Source organism: Trachurus trachurus, assembly GCF_905171665.1.
Source record: "Trachurus trachurus genome assembly, chromosome: 3".
Taxonomy (NCBI): domain Eukaryota; kingdom Metazoa; phylum Chordata; class Actinopteri; order Carangiformes; family Carangidae; genus Trachurus; species Trachurus trachurus.
The window spans coordinates 15453207-15468147 of NC_139893.1; the positions used below are offsets into that span (position 1 = coordinate 15453207).

A 14941-nucleotide genomic window follows, 5' to 3' on the forward strand; every position below is an offset into this window, starting at 1 on the left:
TCTTTTCATTGCATTTGTTCACAGCATGAAATATATAGAATAACGTCAGCCTCATCCAGGAGTGGACACTGCATCGATTGGCAAATGGATGGAGCCGCCATTACCCTCAGATTACAAAGGGAATATCAACAACAGGCTGACAACCATTGGCAGAAATATTAGAGACAAGTGTGCAGGATTGCCTCTAATGCAGACAATGTTTTTCTTACCCAAGAAAAATCATTTTGTACCCGTTGAGAACCAGTCGTGTAGAATACAAAACAAGAATCCATGATCACAACATGGCTTCACTCTCTCCCTCACACACACACACACACACACACACACACACACACACACATACATCTATACCTCCCGATGTGACAGTTCTTTACTTACACTCAGTGGTCCATTTGTGCGGCTCCAGCATCAGGTGCTGTTTGGTTTGTTCCAGCTCTTTCTTCAGACACTGGTACTTGGCTCTGACTTCACTGATTCGCTGCTGGCGGTGCTCCAGCAGACGGAGCTTGGCACTGACGTACACCACCTCCTGACGCATGGAGAGAGAGGACACACACACACAGAGATATGGATTTTTACTCACTTTTATTTATCCAGAGGAGTGTGTTGTGAAACACATGTGCCTCTCTATCATCAGCAGCAGCAGCCTGCTAAATATTGGAACCAAATCAACATGCGGTGTGATGTGCCGGCATGCGAGCACATTCGGACACCGAGCAGCTTCACTGGAGCAGTTGGGGGTTAAGTGGCTTCTTAAGGCCGCTGTGGGGAAAATCTATACTTCATGCTTTTCTCTCCCTCCCTCTCTCACAAACCTCACAGTGCTGCTTATTCTGAATATATAAAGGTGTTGGAAAGGGAGCCAAAAAAAAAAAACTGCACTATGCATCCATTTACAGCTATTTCAGTCCATACTCTGTCTTAGGGATTTAGAGGGACACAGAAGAAAATAGAACGTATTTTTATTAAAAACACTCCCTGTTCACACACAGAGTGCAGTGCTAATGTTGATTCATTCATTTTGTGAAAATCTTCACTCATGTTTTATTAAAATTCATGGTTTTTCTGAAGTCTCCTTCTTCACTGACACATAGAGAAGAAACCCAGATCCCCGAGCCTCCTCTTTTCCTCTCTAGCTTCATCGTCTTGCTCAGCAGCGTTCAACACAGCACTCGCTGCTTTCTAGTGTGTCCCACAGCTATTATTCATCAAATCAGTTTCACTGACATCAAATGCGACATGCTACCTGGCCGCTGGGGCCTCTTTTTCTGCTCTTTCACATTCAGCCTTCTCTAATTCTCTCCGTACATCCATTCCTCGTTCTCCTTCACCTCACCACCACACTGCACATCCTCACACACCTCCTCCTTTCTTAATCCTTTCGCACTTTCTTGGTTTCCTCTTTTTCTCACTCAGTATTTGTGTATCAACAACCTTACCATTGAAACCCCTCTCTCTGAATTTTGGGAATTACATGCCCCATTCTCCCTCTCACCCTCTCCCTCCTCTTTTATCCCTCTCACCTTGCTCCCTCCTTTGTCTCTCCTCTTCTGCAGTCGCTCGACGTCATCTATCTCGTACACCTTGATCTCAAAGGTTTCAGTCGTAGCTGTTGCCCCCCGGAGGTTTGAGGGAGCTGGGGGCCCCAGGGGGCCGTCTACCCAGCATGCACCTGGGCTGGAGGAGGAAGAAGAGGAGGACGTGATGCCCTGTTTGGAGGAGCGGTGAGAGGGTGAGGAGGAGGATGAAGAGTCCAGGGTCAGTGCTGGGATCAGACGACGACGCTGGAGGCCTGGAGGAATAAGTAAGATGAAGACAACAAAACATAGCGTTACACCAAATGTTAACTAGAGATTTAGTGGTGTTGGATTTTATTTACTTTTGTTGCTTTAAGACAGAGCCACAAGCCAGGTGAGCTGTTTCCAGTCTTTAAGCTAAGCCAGTGCAGTCTTATTTCAACTGTTATTATCTTCTCATCTTATTCTGCCAGAAAGCACAGCGAGTATTTCCCAAAATGTCTGACCTTCCATTAACAATATAAGAGCATATTGGTCGGCCCATGTGGCTAATTGGTGTTTTCTCACCATTCATTTCCATGGGAGCAGCCAGGAAGGAAAGGTAACACAGGAAAAAGCAGCTGTTTCCAGCTGTGCATGTGTCAATGTATCAATCCTGAGGCATACAGCAGATACAGTACAACATGAGTGCCTTTGAACTCAACAGGAAACCCCTGCTGGTTCGCACTTTACAATTTGCTTTTCATCAGTAATCAGGGAAAACTGGAAGCTAGGACATGGGACATGAAAGCAGAATATTAGTGAGCTGAGGAAAAAGATCATGGGTGGGAGAAGAGAGAGGAGAGATGGGTGAATCATCGTGGGAGAGAGGCAGAAAGGAAGGGACAAAAGAGGAGCATCAGGGTGTTTCAAAAAGCAGAAATAGAACGAGAAATACATATTGTAGTGATAATCAAGATAAAAAGTTTAGTCTTTTTTTCATGAAGCTCGTAGATAACAGCAGCAGGTCAGTCTCTAATCTGCCCAGTACGCTAGAATGAATACACACACTCAAACATGCTCCCACACGCTTTGCATAGAAATTGCAAGCCATGTCGACAGGAATGTGAGTTATTAGATTCATCACCGGGAACCGAAAGATAAGGTGTGTGATAGTGGGAGGAAGTGGTGATTTTAATAAGGTTGCAGCTGTCTTTTTGGTCCCAGAGCAGCACAGAGGGGTCAAGCAGAGACATTTGTATTTCATTATGCAGTAGGAAGAGGCGTATAAGGCGACAGGGAGAGAATGAGGGTCCGCAGGGAGGAGAAGGTGCAAGGGGAGAGGGTTGAACGAATGAGGAAGAAATGTGAGAGGAATAGATAAAAAAAAAAAGATGAGACCTGGAGGTAAAATAGGGAGAGAGAGCAAGTGAGTCCCGTGTAATGGAAATCAAGCACAAAGAGAAACTCTGCTGGAGATTTGATTAACATTTCGATCACACAAACAACCCCACACAATGCCTCTGTCTGTGGCACACCTGCCCTCGCTTCTTCTAGCTATTTATACTGAATTTGGGCCCAGATTATTGTCTTATCTGTTGCCTATATATCTTGGAGGCAGACTCCATTGCTGTCCTCACCTCCACGTAGAGCAAACACAGTCTTTGTGTCTTTTTGTGACAGTGTGGCAGTGAGTGCTCTCTCTCAGCGCAGGATCAACCGTGGTTAAAGTAAAATGAAAGTAAATCCCGACTTCTTGCTGCATGGCAGGAGGTGAGGTTACATCCTGCACGCATGGATGGAAATGGGGTTTTTTCCTAATTTAAATCAATAATCGGAGACACGCCAGGAAGAGCCGCCGCCGTCCAAGCTGATTTTATGCACATATCCATCCTCGTGGTTAACCAGCAGACTGAAAATTGGAGACCACATTAGCAGGCTCTCTGTGTGGCGTTCTGGTGAATATATATTCATTACAGCTCACACCAGCAGAATCCCTTTACCATTTCACAGATGGGTGGCCAGGGTCACCTTTCCTACCTTTCTCCTTCTGCAACCGCAGCTTTTTCCACTTTTGCTTCACCTGCCCAGTGGTTCTCGTTCTCGCTCTACTGATGGATTTTCTCGATAGCTCTGTCTCTTGCTCTTTTTTTCTATTAGTGATCAGTGGATTTCATATCTTTTTCAAAGCTTTGGGAGTCTTCTGATTACATTTTTTTCATGGCTGAGCTTGCCACAGTCAAGTGCTCAAAAGGAGCGCCGATTGATAACATCAGAGACTGAATGTACATTTCCTCCTGGCATTTGGTGTCTGTGTTGTCCATTCATTCATCAGTTCATTCAAATATCATTAATTCCTGCAGCTTTGTTACATTTAAATTCAGATGTTCCTCTACGGCTCCACACATTGAGGTAAATGTCTGCACACAACAATAAGCCAAAGCTCAGTCACCTGCTGTCTGATGCAGTGAAAGTGTCATTTCAGTAATATTTAGGGAACAGATTGTTACCTGTGTTGCTCCTGCTCTTCTTGCTGCTCTTGGAGCTCCGTCTGGAGGAGTTGGTGGCTGTGCTGTGCTCGCTGAGGGAGTCCTGAGCGGAGGAGGTACTTCCTGTGTTCTCGCTGCTGTCTCTCAGCATGCTCTCATAGCCACTGCTGCCTCCGCTGTGGTAAAACAAGGCTGTCTTCCCCATGGCCGGGGGGAGCTCGCCACTCAGTACACTGCTGTTAGAGTCAAAAATGAGATCACATTTAATGGCATGTTCAGAAAATAATGTTTTTTTTCTTTTCAGCGATAGTAAATACAGTGTGTGAAACTTTGCATTTCTCATTGAACATCAGTTCGTACCTGTTGTCGCTGGCGTGGCCGCTGCTGCATCGGTGTGGTTTTCTGGGGGCGGTGATCTTGCTGTAGGGAGATGGCAGCGTTTGGACAACAGCTGCTCTCTCCTCTCCCGGCCCACCGCCACCGCCTGCTGCTCCAGCTCCCCCTCCACTGAGAAATCAAGAGAATAAACCTATTATTTTCAGCAGAGTAACCCACAGGTCCACATGTTAGATACAGTATGTTATTGATCTGTCGATCTGTGGGCAACATAATAATGGTGTTCAGCTAAAAATTGTCATCAGCGCATCTTATAAAATGCTGTTTCACCTAAATAATGAACAAACCTCGCTCCTGCAGCTCCTCTTTCATCCCCAGGTTCTGTGCCTCCACCCTGGGAGAGACTCCTGGTGCGAGAGCCTGCGCTTCCCTGAAGAAGCTCAGAGATTCGACCGTTGACGGCCCTCAGAGGCAGCTTGGCTGTCAGGCTCCCCCCTCGACTGCGGCTCAGAGACTGTGTAGACCAGGATCCAGGAGAAGATCCCTGCTGCTGCTGCTGCTGCTGCTGCTGCTGCTGCTGCACTGGGCTCTGGACCGAGCTCTGGGGCTGAGGAAACAGATACACGACTTAGGTGGTTGGCAGGAGAAATGGAAACTGTGGTGACTTGAATTGCTCGCAGCTATTGATGAATGTTGATGAATGTGTTGTGTGTTTCCCAGAGCCCAGAGGAAGGTGTTGCTGAAACTGATCGCATGGTTGATCTGGCTTTTTTTTTTTTACTGTGTTATTGATGTAGTTTAAAATGACAAAGTGTAAAGTGAGAGTACAGAGGCATTCTTACTTTTCCATTAGGAGGGAGGCTGGAGCTGCGGCTGGTAGTTTGGCTTAAAGACTTGGTTGAAAAGCTCAGCGTCTTGGTGCTGGAGGCAGAGAGGCTCCTGGCTTTGGGGCTACTGGTCATCAGCAGTTTACTGACCGCTGAGATCTTTGACTGGCCACTGGTTTTAGCCGGTGACTGCGGAGCGCTGCTCGGACCCAGGCTGCCACTGAAACTGGGGCTGGTCATGTTTGCGGTTGGAGAAGACACCGATCCAGCGCGGGTGAGACTGCGCCCCGTACGAGGCATGGTGCTGTCCCCCCTCACCCCTCCTCCTCCCCCTCTCAGGCTCTCGCCTCTCTCCAGGGAGAAGCAGTCGTAGTGGTGGGAACCGCTGTGGGAGCCGTGCACCCGGCCCAGAGAGTTGGTTCTGTTTGCGAGCTGCTCCAACTTGGCGCTGAAGAGGCGACTGCTGTCTATGCTGGAGCCTCGTTGCCTGGTGCCACCTGCGAGACCACCGCATCCCGAATCATCCGCCGTCATGGAGACTCCGTGGGCGGGCGGATGGAGAGGGCTGGCCGCCCTGTTGCGCTGGTCAAGGCTGGACTTACGTATCGGTGGCAGAGGCGGGATGCCCCCCTTCTTGTGGGAGAAGAAGCCTTGTTTCCCAGCTGATCCCCGGCGGTCGAGTGTAGCGCGGGGGCTGCAGGGAGTCGAAGTGGTGACACCCAGATTACGATACTCTATGCCGCTATCCAAGCCGTCGTGCCGGTTGAGTCGGTGCCAGCCACGAGGGAGACTGGCGGTACGGTGGATGTCTGGGCTGTACACGCTTGTCACGTACTCTCCCTGGGCAACAACCATCTCACATCCATCCACCACTCTCCTAAAGGAATCTGGAGATGACAGGACCTCGCCGCCCGAACCGGGGCTGCAATGATCCACACCTGCTAATGGAGAAAGAAAAAATGATTTAATTCAAGAGATTTTGAACCACAGAAATCTTTTATTTAAAACAAAAAAACATGACTGTTGTTTCTCACCATCCCTGCGGTGGTCGACCTCTCTTTTCTCGGCCTTTGCTTCACACACGAGTTCTCTGGACCTCCCATCCTCCATGCCACGCTTCAACCAGGGGTCTTCGAAGCTCATCTCACTAGAAATAGAAGCTAAAAGTGGTGCACTATATTTGCCTGCGTCTTTCATTAAGCTACTCTTGGTGGGCGAGGAGAGAATGGCTGATTCCTGGATGGGTTTGACCGACACACACTGGTGAATGCTGATTGTGGTCTTGAAAGGCGAGAGGTTTCCGGGTCCCGCCGCCAGGATCTGAATGTTAGTTTTCGCCATAGAGGGAGGCAGCTTCCTCAGCCTGTCTTTGGTTGGAGTCCCTTTTTCACTCCCGTTCTCCTGCAGCACCACCTCTCCCTCCAGACTGCCTCTCCTCGGGCTGCCACAGCTCTCATCGCCGCCCAGCCCCTCGACTGCAAAGCTCTGGTTGGGGTCGGGGTCGGCCAGGGCCTCCCCTTGCTGACTCTGGGACTGGCTGAAGCTGTGGAGAGACTGGTCGGCCTCACTGCCCATGCTCAGATCGCTCATCCAGGAGGAGATGGGCGAACCGCAGTTAGACATCACTGTGGCCAAGGCCTCGCCGTCGATCCTCAGCTTGGCCATCGCCACCTGCAAACAGGACGCCACACAGTCAAATAAGACGAGTTGTAAAAAAGAAAGAAAAGAGTTTAATTTCATGACTTGGCTCCTTGTTGAAACACATCACATCACATCTGTATTACCTGTGCAGTGTGCTTTAGGACACACACCCACATACTAAATGAGTTGCTGAAAATTCAAAGCAGTCACACTAACCTCTGCCATGGCAACAACCTCTGTAACTCCTGTAGTTGTTGCCAGACCTGCGGGCATGTTATAATCCTCAACAGCTCCTTCTGCAGCAGCTCCAGTGATGCCGCTGATGTGCTGAGAGCCTGAAGCTAGGGCGTTGACGGAGCCACATTCGCTGTTGAAGCTCATGATGCACGTTGGGCGACAGCTTAGGTGCTGAGTCTCCATGAGAGCTGCGACATCGAGGTCCTCCTCACATCCAGACGCCACCGTGTACACCAGTTCATCCTCCCCTAGTGAGGTATGTCCAACAGACAGTCCCAGTCCTGACGCTGCAGGTGGAGAAGAGAGATGTATTCATTTCCTCGTTGTTCTTGATCCTGACTTGCATCTTATGCTACATATTTGTCATCACACTTCTCTGGGTTTGACTGTGACTCATGACTCATTTCTCATCTCACCACCACCCCTTTTTTCCTCGTGTAAAAATAGCTGTGTTTTTGCCGCGACTCACCATCCTTTTGCGTGTCCATCGGTATCGGTGGGACGTCGTCGTCACAGAGCGTCTCGGCTGAACCATGGCTGGCAGACAGAGACGGAGTTGGCTCTCGGACCTGTGGGCTCATGCCCACAGGAGAAGTCCTGGACAGCACGGACTCTGTGGAGGAACGGCCACTGTCTGCAGCCAAACTGTCTGCAGAATCAGAAACACACATTTGGCATCGTAATTAATTTAATCTTCCAAGTGCAGAATATGTGCACCCACCAGTGCTCTGGTAAATTTAGGGAGTTGGAATCGATCTCTGAAGCCAATTTCAAAGCCCTGGTTACTATGTAGATCAACTTGTGCTCAGACAGATAAACTTGGTCTGGGACCATATTTACTACCGTATGTCTTTAGTTAGTTATTTTATTGCCTCGTAGAAGTGTTGGCATAAAACAACACCAATATGATTATACTGTAGTTCTAAAAGAAAAGTTCTTTGTGTCATAGGTGGTGCAGACAGACAGATACAGTACAACATTAATTTAAAAGAACATACGTATCCATCCAGGTATGAGTGTTTTTTCAAGTTAACCTTGAAGTGCTGCACAACTTCCTAGTGTTTACCTTTAGAAGACAGATCATACACACTGAAAGGTAACCATGAAATTAGTGTGTGGCCCTTTGAAATACTCTACAACAAACACTAGATAGAGATACAATCAACATGACAACTTTAACACTAACACAGAGTGGATGAATGTGCTGGACGGGTACTTACTGTAGAGCACTATCTAGGCCCCAGTTTTCAAAAGAGAATATATATTAACAAAGCAGGAAAACTTAAGTTAACATTTAAAAATGTTTGGATTTCAGTTATCATTAATACCAAACACGTAAAAAGCTGCTTACTGTCGGAGGTTATAGCATCTGTGACCTGGCCATCTTGAGCCAGAGTGTGCGAGGACAGAGGGGGCGTTGCAGGCATCACACCCTTCTGCGTGTACACTTTACACCGCTGCGATGGCGAGGACGGAGGCCTGAGGAGGACAGAGAACGCCCATTACAGAGCTTGTCACTGGTACTAATGAGCACTAATGCTCATTGACACAGTTTGCATGAGCAGGCCACCTGTAGTCTGAGGTTTTGGTCAGGCTGGCGATCCCGAGGCGTGGTGATCCCAGTGGGCGTGCCTTCGGGTCAGCGTTACTGCTCGCATTCAGATTCTCACGGCTGCAAAAGCGACAAAGTAGAAATCATGTCGACTGAAATGAAACGAATTCCAAAGGCTGATAATTTGCTCTGTCTATATAAAATTCAATAGGGGGAGAGTGGGGTAAGATGAGCCACTTTTCATATTCAGAATCACTACATAAAGATAATTATAGTTTTGTTGCTAACTCATATAACTTCATATAGTATATTTCAGGATGTTGTGCATCTCCACAAACAAACAGTGTAAACATAACTGTGTTGATAATATAGCATGAAAAAAGTGGTCTCGTGGCTCAACTTACCCCATGTATGGGGTAAGTCAATTTTTTATGGTTTCCTAGCAACAAGGGGTGGCTGAACTTGCCCCTATGCTCAACTTAGTCTCCCCTACTTGTTTTGTTTTGTTGTCACCTGTCTTGTAGCTGGGAGCCCTTGAGCCTACTCAGCGGGTTAGAAGTGATGCAGCTGCTTCCTGTTACGCTCCTGGTGCTAGTGACGATGGAGGAACCAGAACTCTGAGCGAGCTTGTGGATCATCGTGTGTGCCAGCTCGGCCTCCTCCACCACCTCCTTGATGTCCTGCAGCTGCTGGTCATTGGTCCTCCTCCTGGGGGTTGTTGCTGCTGCTGCTGCTGCTGCTGCTGCTGCTGCTGCTGCTGAGGAGGAGGTCTGCACGGCTCCTCCTACTGCACATGCTGAGCCTGGAGATGGGATGTGAGTTGCGAGGACAATAAGAATAATTGAAAAATGTTGTTGATTTGATGTTTAATTACAAAACTACATTTGAAGCCTATACATTTTAATGCATAAAAGTACCAAATACATTTATTTATTGCATCAAAGCTTTTTGACTTTGCAAAGAACCTCTATTTAAACAAAATAAAACAAAAACTTTTTTTTAGGGGCGTTGATCGGAGAAGTAGGTTGAGCAGGCGCCCCATGTGTAGGCTACAGTCCTCACTGCAAGCTTCCCCGGTTTGAATCCTGCATCAGGCGGCCCTTTCCTGCATGTCATTTCCCCTCTCTCTGCCTCCCCATTTCCTGTCTCTCTCTCAACTGCACTATCTAATAAAGGCACAAAAAGCCCCAAAAAATATAATATACAATTTTTTTCACAAAATGTGGTGTTAGGGTCGATTTTTGACAAAAAAGGCCCACACCAAAAATATTAAAACTAATATTTTTTTATGGATAGGAAGCCTAACAATGTAACCAAGAGAAGAAAACACACAAAAGTTTTCAGTGTATTTTACAGCTGATTTAAGACTTGGGTCAAAACTGACAGCAGCAGAAAGCTAACACAAGGACGAAGGTTAAATGAATGAACTCTTTTACCTGTTATGGCTTCTGTATCCAACACAGGAGCAGCAGCAGCTGAGGCTGAAGATGGACATGACTCTTGTTTGGCACCTTGTTTGTTTGCAGGGACCTCCTCAAAGGGAAACTTTGCCACCTGAACAAAGAGGCACAGTGATGGCTGAAAAATGCAATGGCTTCGTTCTTCATGTGAGAATACAATCAATCAGTCTGACTGATGACAAAGAAAACCCTCTGCACGTACGTTGCTCTTTTTGTTATAAGAAAATAATGTTATCCAAGAGAACTCCACTGGGCAAACAGGGTCTAGTATAAGCAATTTAAAATAGTAAGGTAAAACTTTCAAATGCATTATTGTGTAATACAATTGAAAGCCATGTGTTTCTTGAGATGGACAGAAAATAAACACAGGAAACAAATTATGACATCAAACACTCAGATACATGCAAAAAATATTAAGCAGATACAGACAAAGCGTTTATGCATTTGAATAGACTGTTCCTCCTCAGTCTCTGATTTGCACCGCAAAAGAAAACAAAACTTTCTTTACCTCCTCGCTGCCATCAATGCAGTCCAGTCTCTCCTGCAGCTCAGCGAAGGTGTTGCACTTCAGGCACTCAGCTCCTTCCTCTGGGACGGGAGCCAGCGGCTGCCCCAGCAGTGACTGAGAGGGCTGGGGCAGAGGCTGAGCGGCGCCGCTGGGCTGGTCCTCTGACTGAGGCTGCACCTGTAGGAGCAGAAATCACACAGAAATTGTACATCCTGTATCTTTCAGAGCACTGCTGGGTGTCTGATCTCTGCTGTTGTAGATATATTTAAAGTACCTTGCTCTGGGCTCCGGCTGCTTGACTTTGACTTTGCGTTTGATGCTGCTCTGACGTTTTTCCTCGAAGCAGAGCAGGAATAATTGGCACAAATTCAGGCGGCCCCTCGTTGTCTGTGAGCTCTCTGTCTGACACTGCAGCCCCGTTCGGCCCGACGTAGATCACTGTGTCACATGACTGCTCGCTGCTCGAATACTCGTCCGGGTCACTGGACAGTCGCAGCAGCGGAAGGTCAGAGTCGGTGTCACCTCGGTGATGGAAAGGACGCAGATGGGTCGGGCGACGCATGCGGCCCTCTTCGCAGGAGCTCTCTCCTCCAGAGGAGCTGGAGGTGTATTGCTGCGGAGAGATCGGATGACAGGGGAAGAGAAGACAGAGCAGAGTGGTGAGAGAGAAAACATTTCCCTTTTTAGATTTGCAGAGCTTTTAATTGACAGTTCGCTCTGGAGTGAGACGGGAAAGACAGAGAGGAGAGAAAATCCATGCAGATCCTCGACCAACATGCACCCTACCCGAGTGACCCAATTTGATTTTTTTACATTTCTATCCCAGACCAGCACTTCTGGATATCTTATGACTTTACTTTTCTCGAGCTAGAGTTTTATTTTTAGAAGCTCTGCAGCCCTCTCTTGACCCCCTTTTCTTCGACTGAACAATTGTGAAATAAGTCAGCGTGAGAAGTGAAAGGTGAAAGCGGATGTCACCAGCACTTTGGGCACATGTGGTTTTGATGAAAAAGGGGAGAAGAGGTGATAAAATGCACCGTGTTTTGAAATTAAATCAGCACAAATGTGTCATCGCGTAAATGAAAGTAAATTCAACATTTTGAGGTAACGTGGACCCACTGATTAAAATACAAACAAGTGAGTTATGTGCCCATCTTTCTACAGTACATTACCGGCGACTGTAGCTGAACTTAATGTACCTAAAGTTTTTTGTTAGATGAGATTAAGAGAAATGATCTCCCAGTTTTTTAATGAAGCATCAAGGTTTGATTCAAACTCACCACCGTGACTTTAGTTTTCTTCTTTTTCATGCGGAGGACGCGGGAAGCGATCTGGATGGTGGAGAGGGTTTCTGAGAAATCTCTGGGTGAGGCAGAGATGTGAGCAATCATGGTGGTCCGGCAGTTCATGTTGCCTAGCGACTCCCTTAGCAACATGGTCAGCTTGCTGTCCCTGGTAACGCACATACACTGAGATGTGAGCACTAAAGACAGGTTGGAAAAACGCACACAGTTACTCAAAACGTGTCACAAAACCGGTCGATTTTTCGACCAGACACCCACATACGCCTGACATTTGATGAAGGATTATTACCGGCCTGTTCTGGTCCAAAGACAAGAAAGAGACTGCGGTAATAATGAACAGATGAAGGTAAGATATCCATGTAAATGAAGCTAAAAGACTCAAAAGGCATAGTTAATGGTCACTATTGATTATGTTCATTGATTAATGTTATAAAAACACATGAAAGGTTGCTATTCCAGACTAAAGCTCATAAAGTCTCAAAGGAGGCACTCTGGATATTACGCAGTCTAATATTGGTAGATGATCTATCTCCCAGAGAGATTATAAGAGCAGATGGGAGACTAAAACTAGGCTGTGTGTTTAAGAAAAGACTTTCTCCTGGGTGGGCTACTGCAATCATTCATAGCCTTTTGTGTACGTGTGTATGTGTGTGTGTATGTGTGTGTGTGTGTGTGTGTGTGTGTATGTGGAGGCCTGCAGGCTGACAGTGAGCACAGCTCCTCTGTGGCCCAATACCTCACGCTGCTGTCCCCCTTTTCTAAAAACACAGCCTGCAGGCACGTCTCACACACATATGTGTACATTCACATGCACACAAACACACACATTCGCATATACTCTCTCCTATCTTGACCTCCTCTTTCTCATCGATGCACCCTTCGTCTTTTCTCCTCTCCTCTCTCTCTTCCTCTTTCTCAGTTTGCCGCCCGAGGCTTCAACAAACCCTCCTCTCTCTCTCTCTCTCTCTCTCTCTCTCCCTCTCGATCCGTCTCTATCTCGCTGTATCTCTCCCTGAGATTAATGTAGGTAAATTCATGACTCATGAAGTATTCATTTGCAAGTTAATTCAAGTGCTGAGGATGTTGGATTAGAAATTGCACTTCAGCCTGTGCTGGATTTATTACCGTAGTCGTACTGGCGAGGACTACTGTATGTAACATGATGCTTTCTATTAAAACTAGCCTGTAATGAATGCAGCCTCCGAATTCCTCGATCACCATCATTACAGGAAGCTTATATAACGGAGTGAGTGTGAAGTAGCTGCAGCTCGTAACATGTTGTTTGCAGATTTGTTCTTATTATTGACTGAGCAAACTGAGATAATCTAGAAATTTCCTAGGAACACTGGAATTTCTGTGTTTATTTTGCTAACACCAAGGACTGCAACTGTCAGAGTGGATACTGGAGTACTGACGAACTGACTCTGTCCCAGAATCGCGCTGACAGAGAGACATCAATCAAAAAAAAAAGTAGGTGGCTTTGCCAGAAGAGAGACATGGCGAACCAGATGGGAAGCGGTCTGATTTTGAACGAGAGGCTGTGCTCTGCTTTTAAAGGAGGTGCTGGCGTTTAGTGAATCTGTAATGAGCATTTAAATCTACATGTTGTGGCTGAAACATGGGACCTGCAAGACTGTTGGCAGTTTGGGATCACACTGAGATGCCTGGTTTCTTCTTGCACGAACCATGGTGTTGATTTTGTCGTGACAGACAAAATAAATGTACAACAGGGTCCGACAGTCGACTGGCGTACAGTCACTGGCTACCCAGCAGCAGCAGCACTGGAGCAGGACTGGGGCTGGAATGAGGACGGGATGAGACACTATTACTAAAAAGTAGTGAAGCGCCGGGGGAAAACTCCTCATTTAACTGTGATGAAATGAATGGAGCTGAATTCTTGGACTGTGGCTGGAGTTTAACACATTTCTGCTCAGCGGTTTGTGATTCTGTGGTGACTACTATGTTACAGACTTGCACTCAGCTCTCGGATGTACTGGAGCATCCATTATAAAACCTGTCCAAATCCCCTCAGAGTCTGACAACAGTCTGAGTCACCAGTGCCAAACCAGACTCAGCATAGCTTTGCTTACAGCTTCAGTGTTTTGGTTTGCAGGTTGTTTTGCAATGTAAATGCAAAAGCTGCTGATTAAATTAACCCAGGGAGTAGTACGGAGCTACACAGCCCCAAGGGGAGTGGCAGAGCGAGGAGGACGGAGCTAAGAAAAGAAGAATTAACTGAAGGGGAAGGTACAGCGAGGACATTTACAGTTTAGTCCGTGTGCTGTATGTATACTGTGCATACTAAACAGTATTTATGATTTTTTTTTTGCCATTACATGTTTTCTTAATTTTCTACCAGTTTTACAGTTAACCTTTGTTTTCAGCTTGTCTATGCTGTCTCTCCACCTCTCCGCGCGCTCCCTCTCTCTTTCTCCTTTACTCTCATTGCCAGTCAGTTAAGCAGCAAAATGAATGTGATGAATATGTAACAGCAGCTGTTGTTGTTTATAGCATTAAGTCCCCAAAACCTGGAGCAACTAAAGAGATCTGACGGCTGCTTTCTTTTCTTCTTCTCCTCCAGCTCCAAAACATCCTGTTATCCTCCTGTTCTTACTTGTCACTCCTCTCCACACTTCCAAATTGGACGCCTCATATTTACTCCTTCGATTTCTGCCGCAGTTTCCTTTTCTTACTTTATTCAAAGCATATTTGCACTCTCCTCTCCTCTCCTCTCCTCTCCTCTCCTCTCCTCTCCTCTCCTCTCCTCTCCTCTCCTCTCCTCTCCTCTCCTCTCCTCTCACACATAGACCTTCGGACACCACCCTACTTGTATGGGATGTGTTTGCTCCCGTTGACCAGGGCCAGGATCACGTTGCCGAGGGCAGATAAAGAAAGGCACAGAGGCGCCGAGCTGGGTGAAGAGGTCTCCCTGCTCTTCCCGCCTCCTCCTCCTCCTCCTCCTCCTCCTCCTCCTCCTCCCCCAAGTACTTTGACATCACAGCTGCCCAGATCCAGCAAGTGGAGGCGACTGCGTCCTCCTGACACTAGTGAGGTGGAGAAAATGGGAAGAGGAAAATTACAGAGGAGGTAA

The 14941-nt window shown here is 47.0% G+C and overlaps 1 protein-coding gene across 1 annotated transcript in view; it reads right to left on the bottom strand.

Moving 5' to 3' along the window:
• Positions 1–14941, bottom strand: part of kif26ba (kinesin family member 26Ba) — a gene marked incomplete at its 3' end in the record, with an annotated part of 72808 nt that overhangs the window by 1326 nt on the left and 56541 nt on the right. Inside the window, exons 11-27 of the mRNA XM_083969317.1 lie at positions 14678–14894; positions 11827–11998; positions 10821–11159; positions 10547–10723; positions 10015–10132; positions 9092–9380; positions 8597–8698; positions 8378–8505; positions 7496–7675; positions 7006–7307; positions 6183–6819; positions 5164–6086; positions 4669–4928; positions 4346–4492; positions 4007–4221; positions 1524–1792; positions 379–529 (exon numbers count right to left, since the gene is read on the bottom strand). Coding sequence (XP_083825443.1) covers positions 379–529; positions 1524–1792; positions 4007–4221; positions 4346–4492; positions 4669–4928; positions 5164–6086; positions 6183–6819; positions 7006–7307; positions 7496–7675; positions 8378–8505; positions 8597–8698; positions 9092–9380; positions 10015–10132; positions 10547–10723; positions 10821–11159; positions 11827–11998; positions 14678–14894 — 4626 coding nt within the window. The remainder of the gene's footprint in view (positions 1–378; positions 530–1523; positions 1793–4006; positions 4222–4345; positions 4493–4668; positions 4929–5163; positions 6087–6182; positions 6820–7005; positions 7308–7495; positions 7676–8377; positions 8506–8596; positions 8699–9091; positions 9381–10014; positions 10133–10546; positions 10724–10820; positions 11160–11826; positions 11999–14677; positions 14895–14941) is intronic.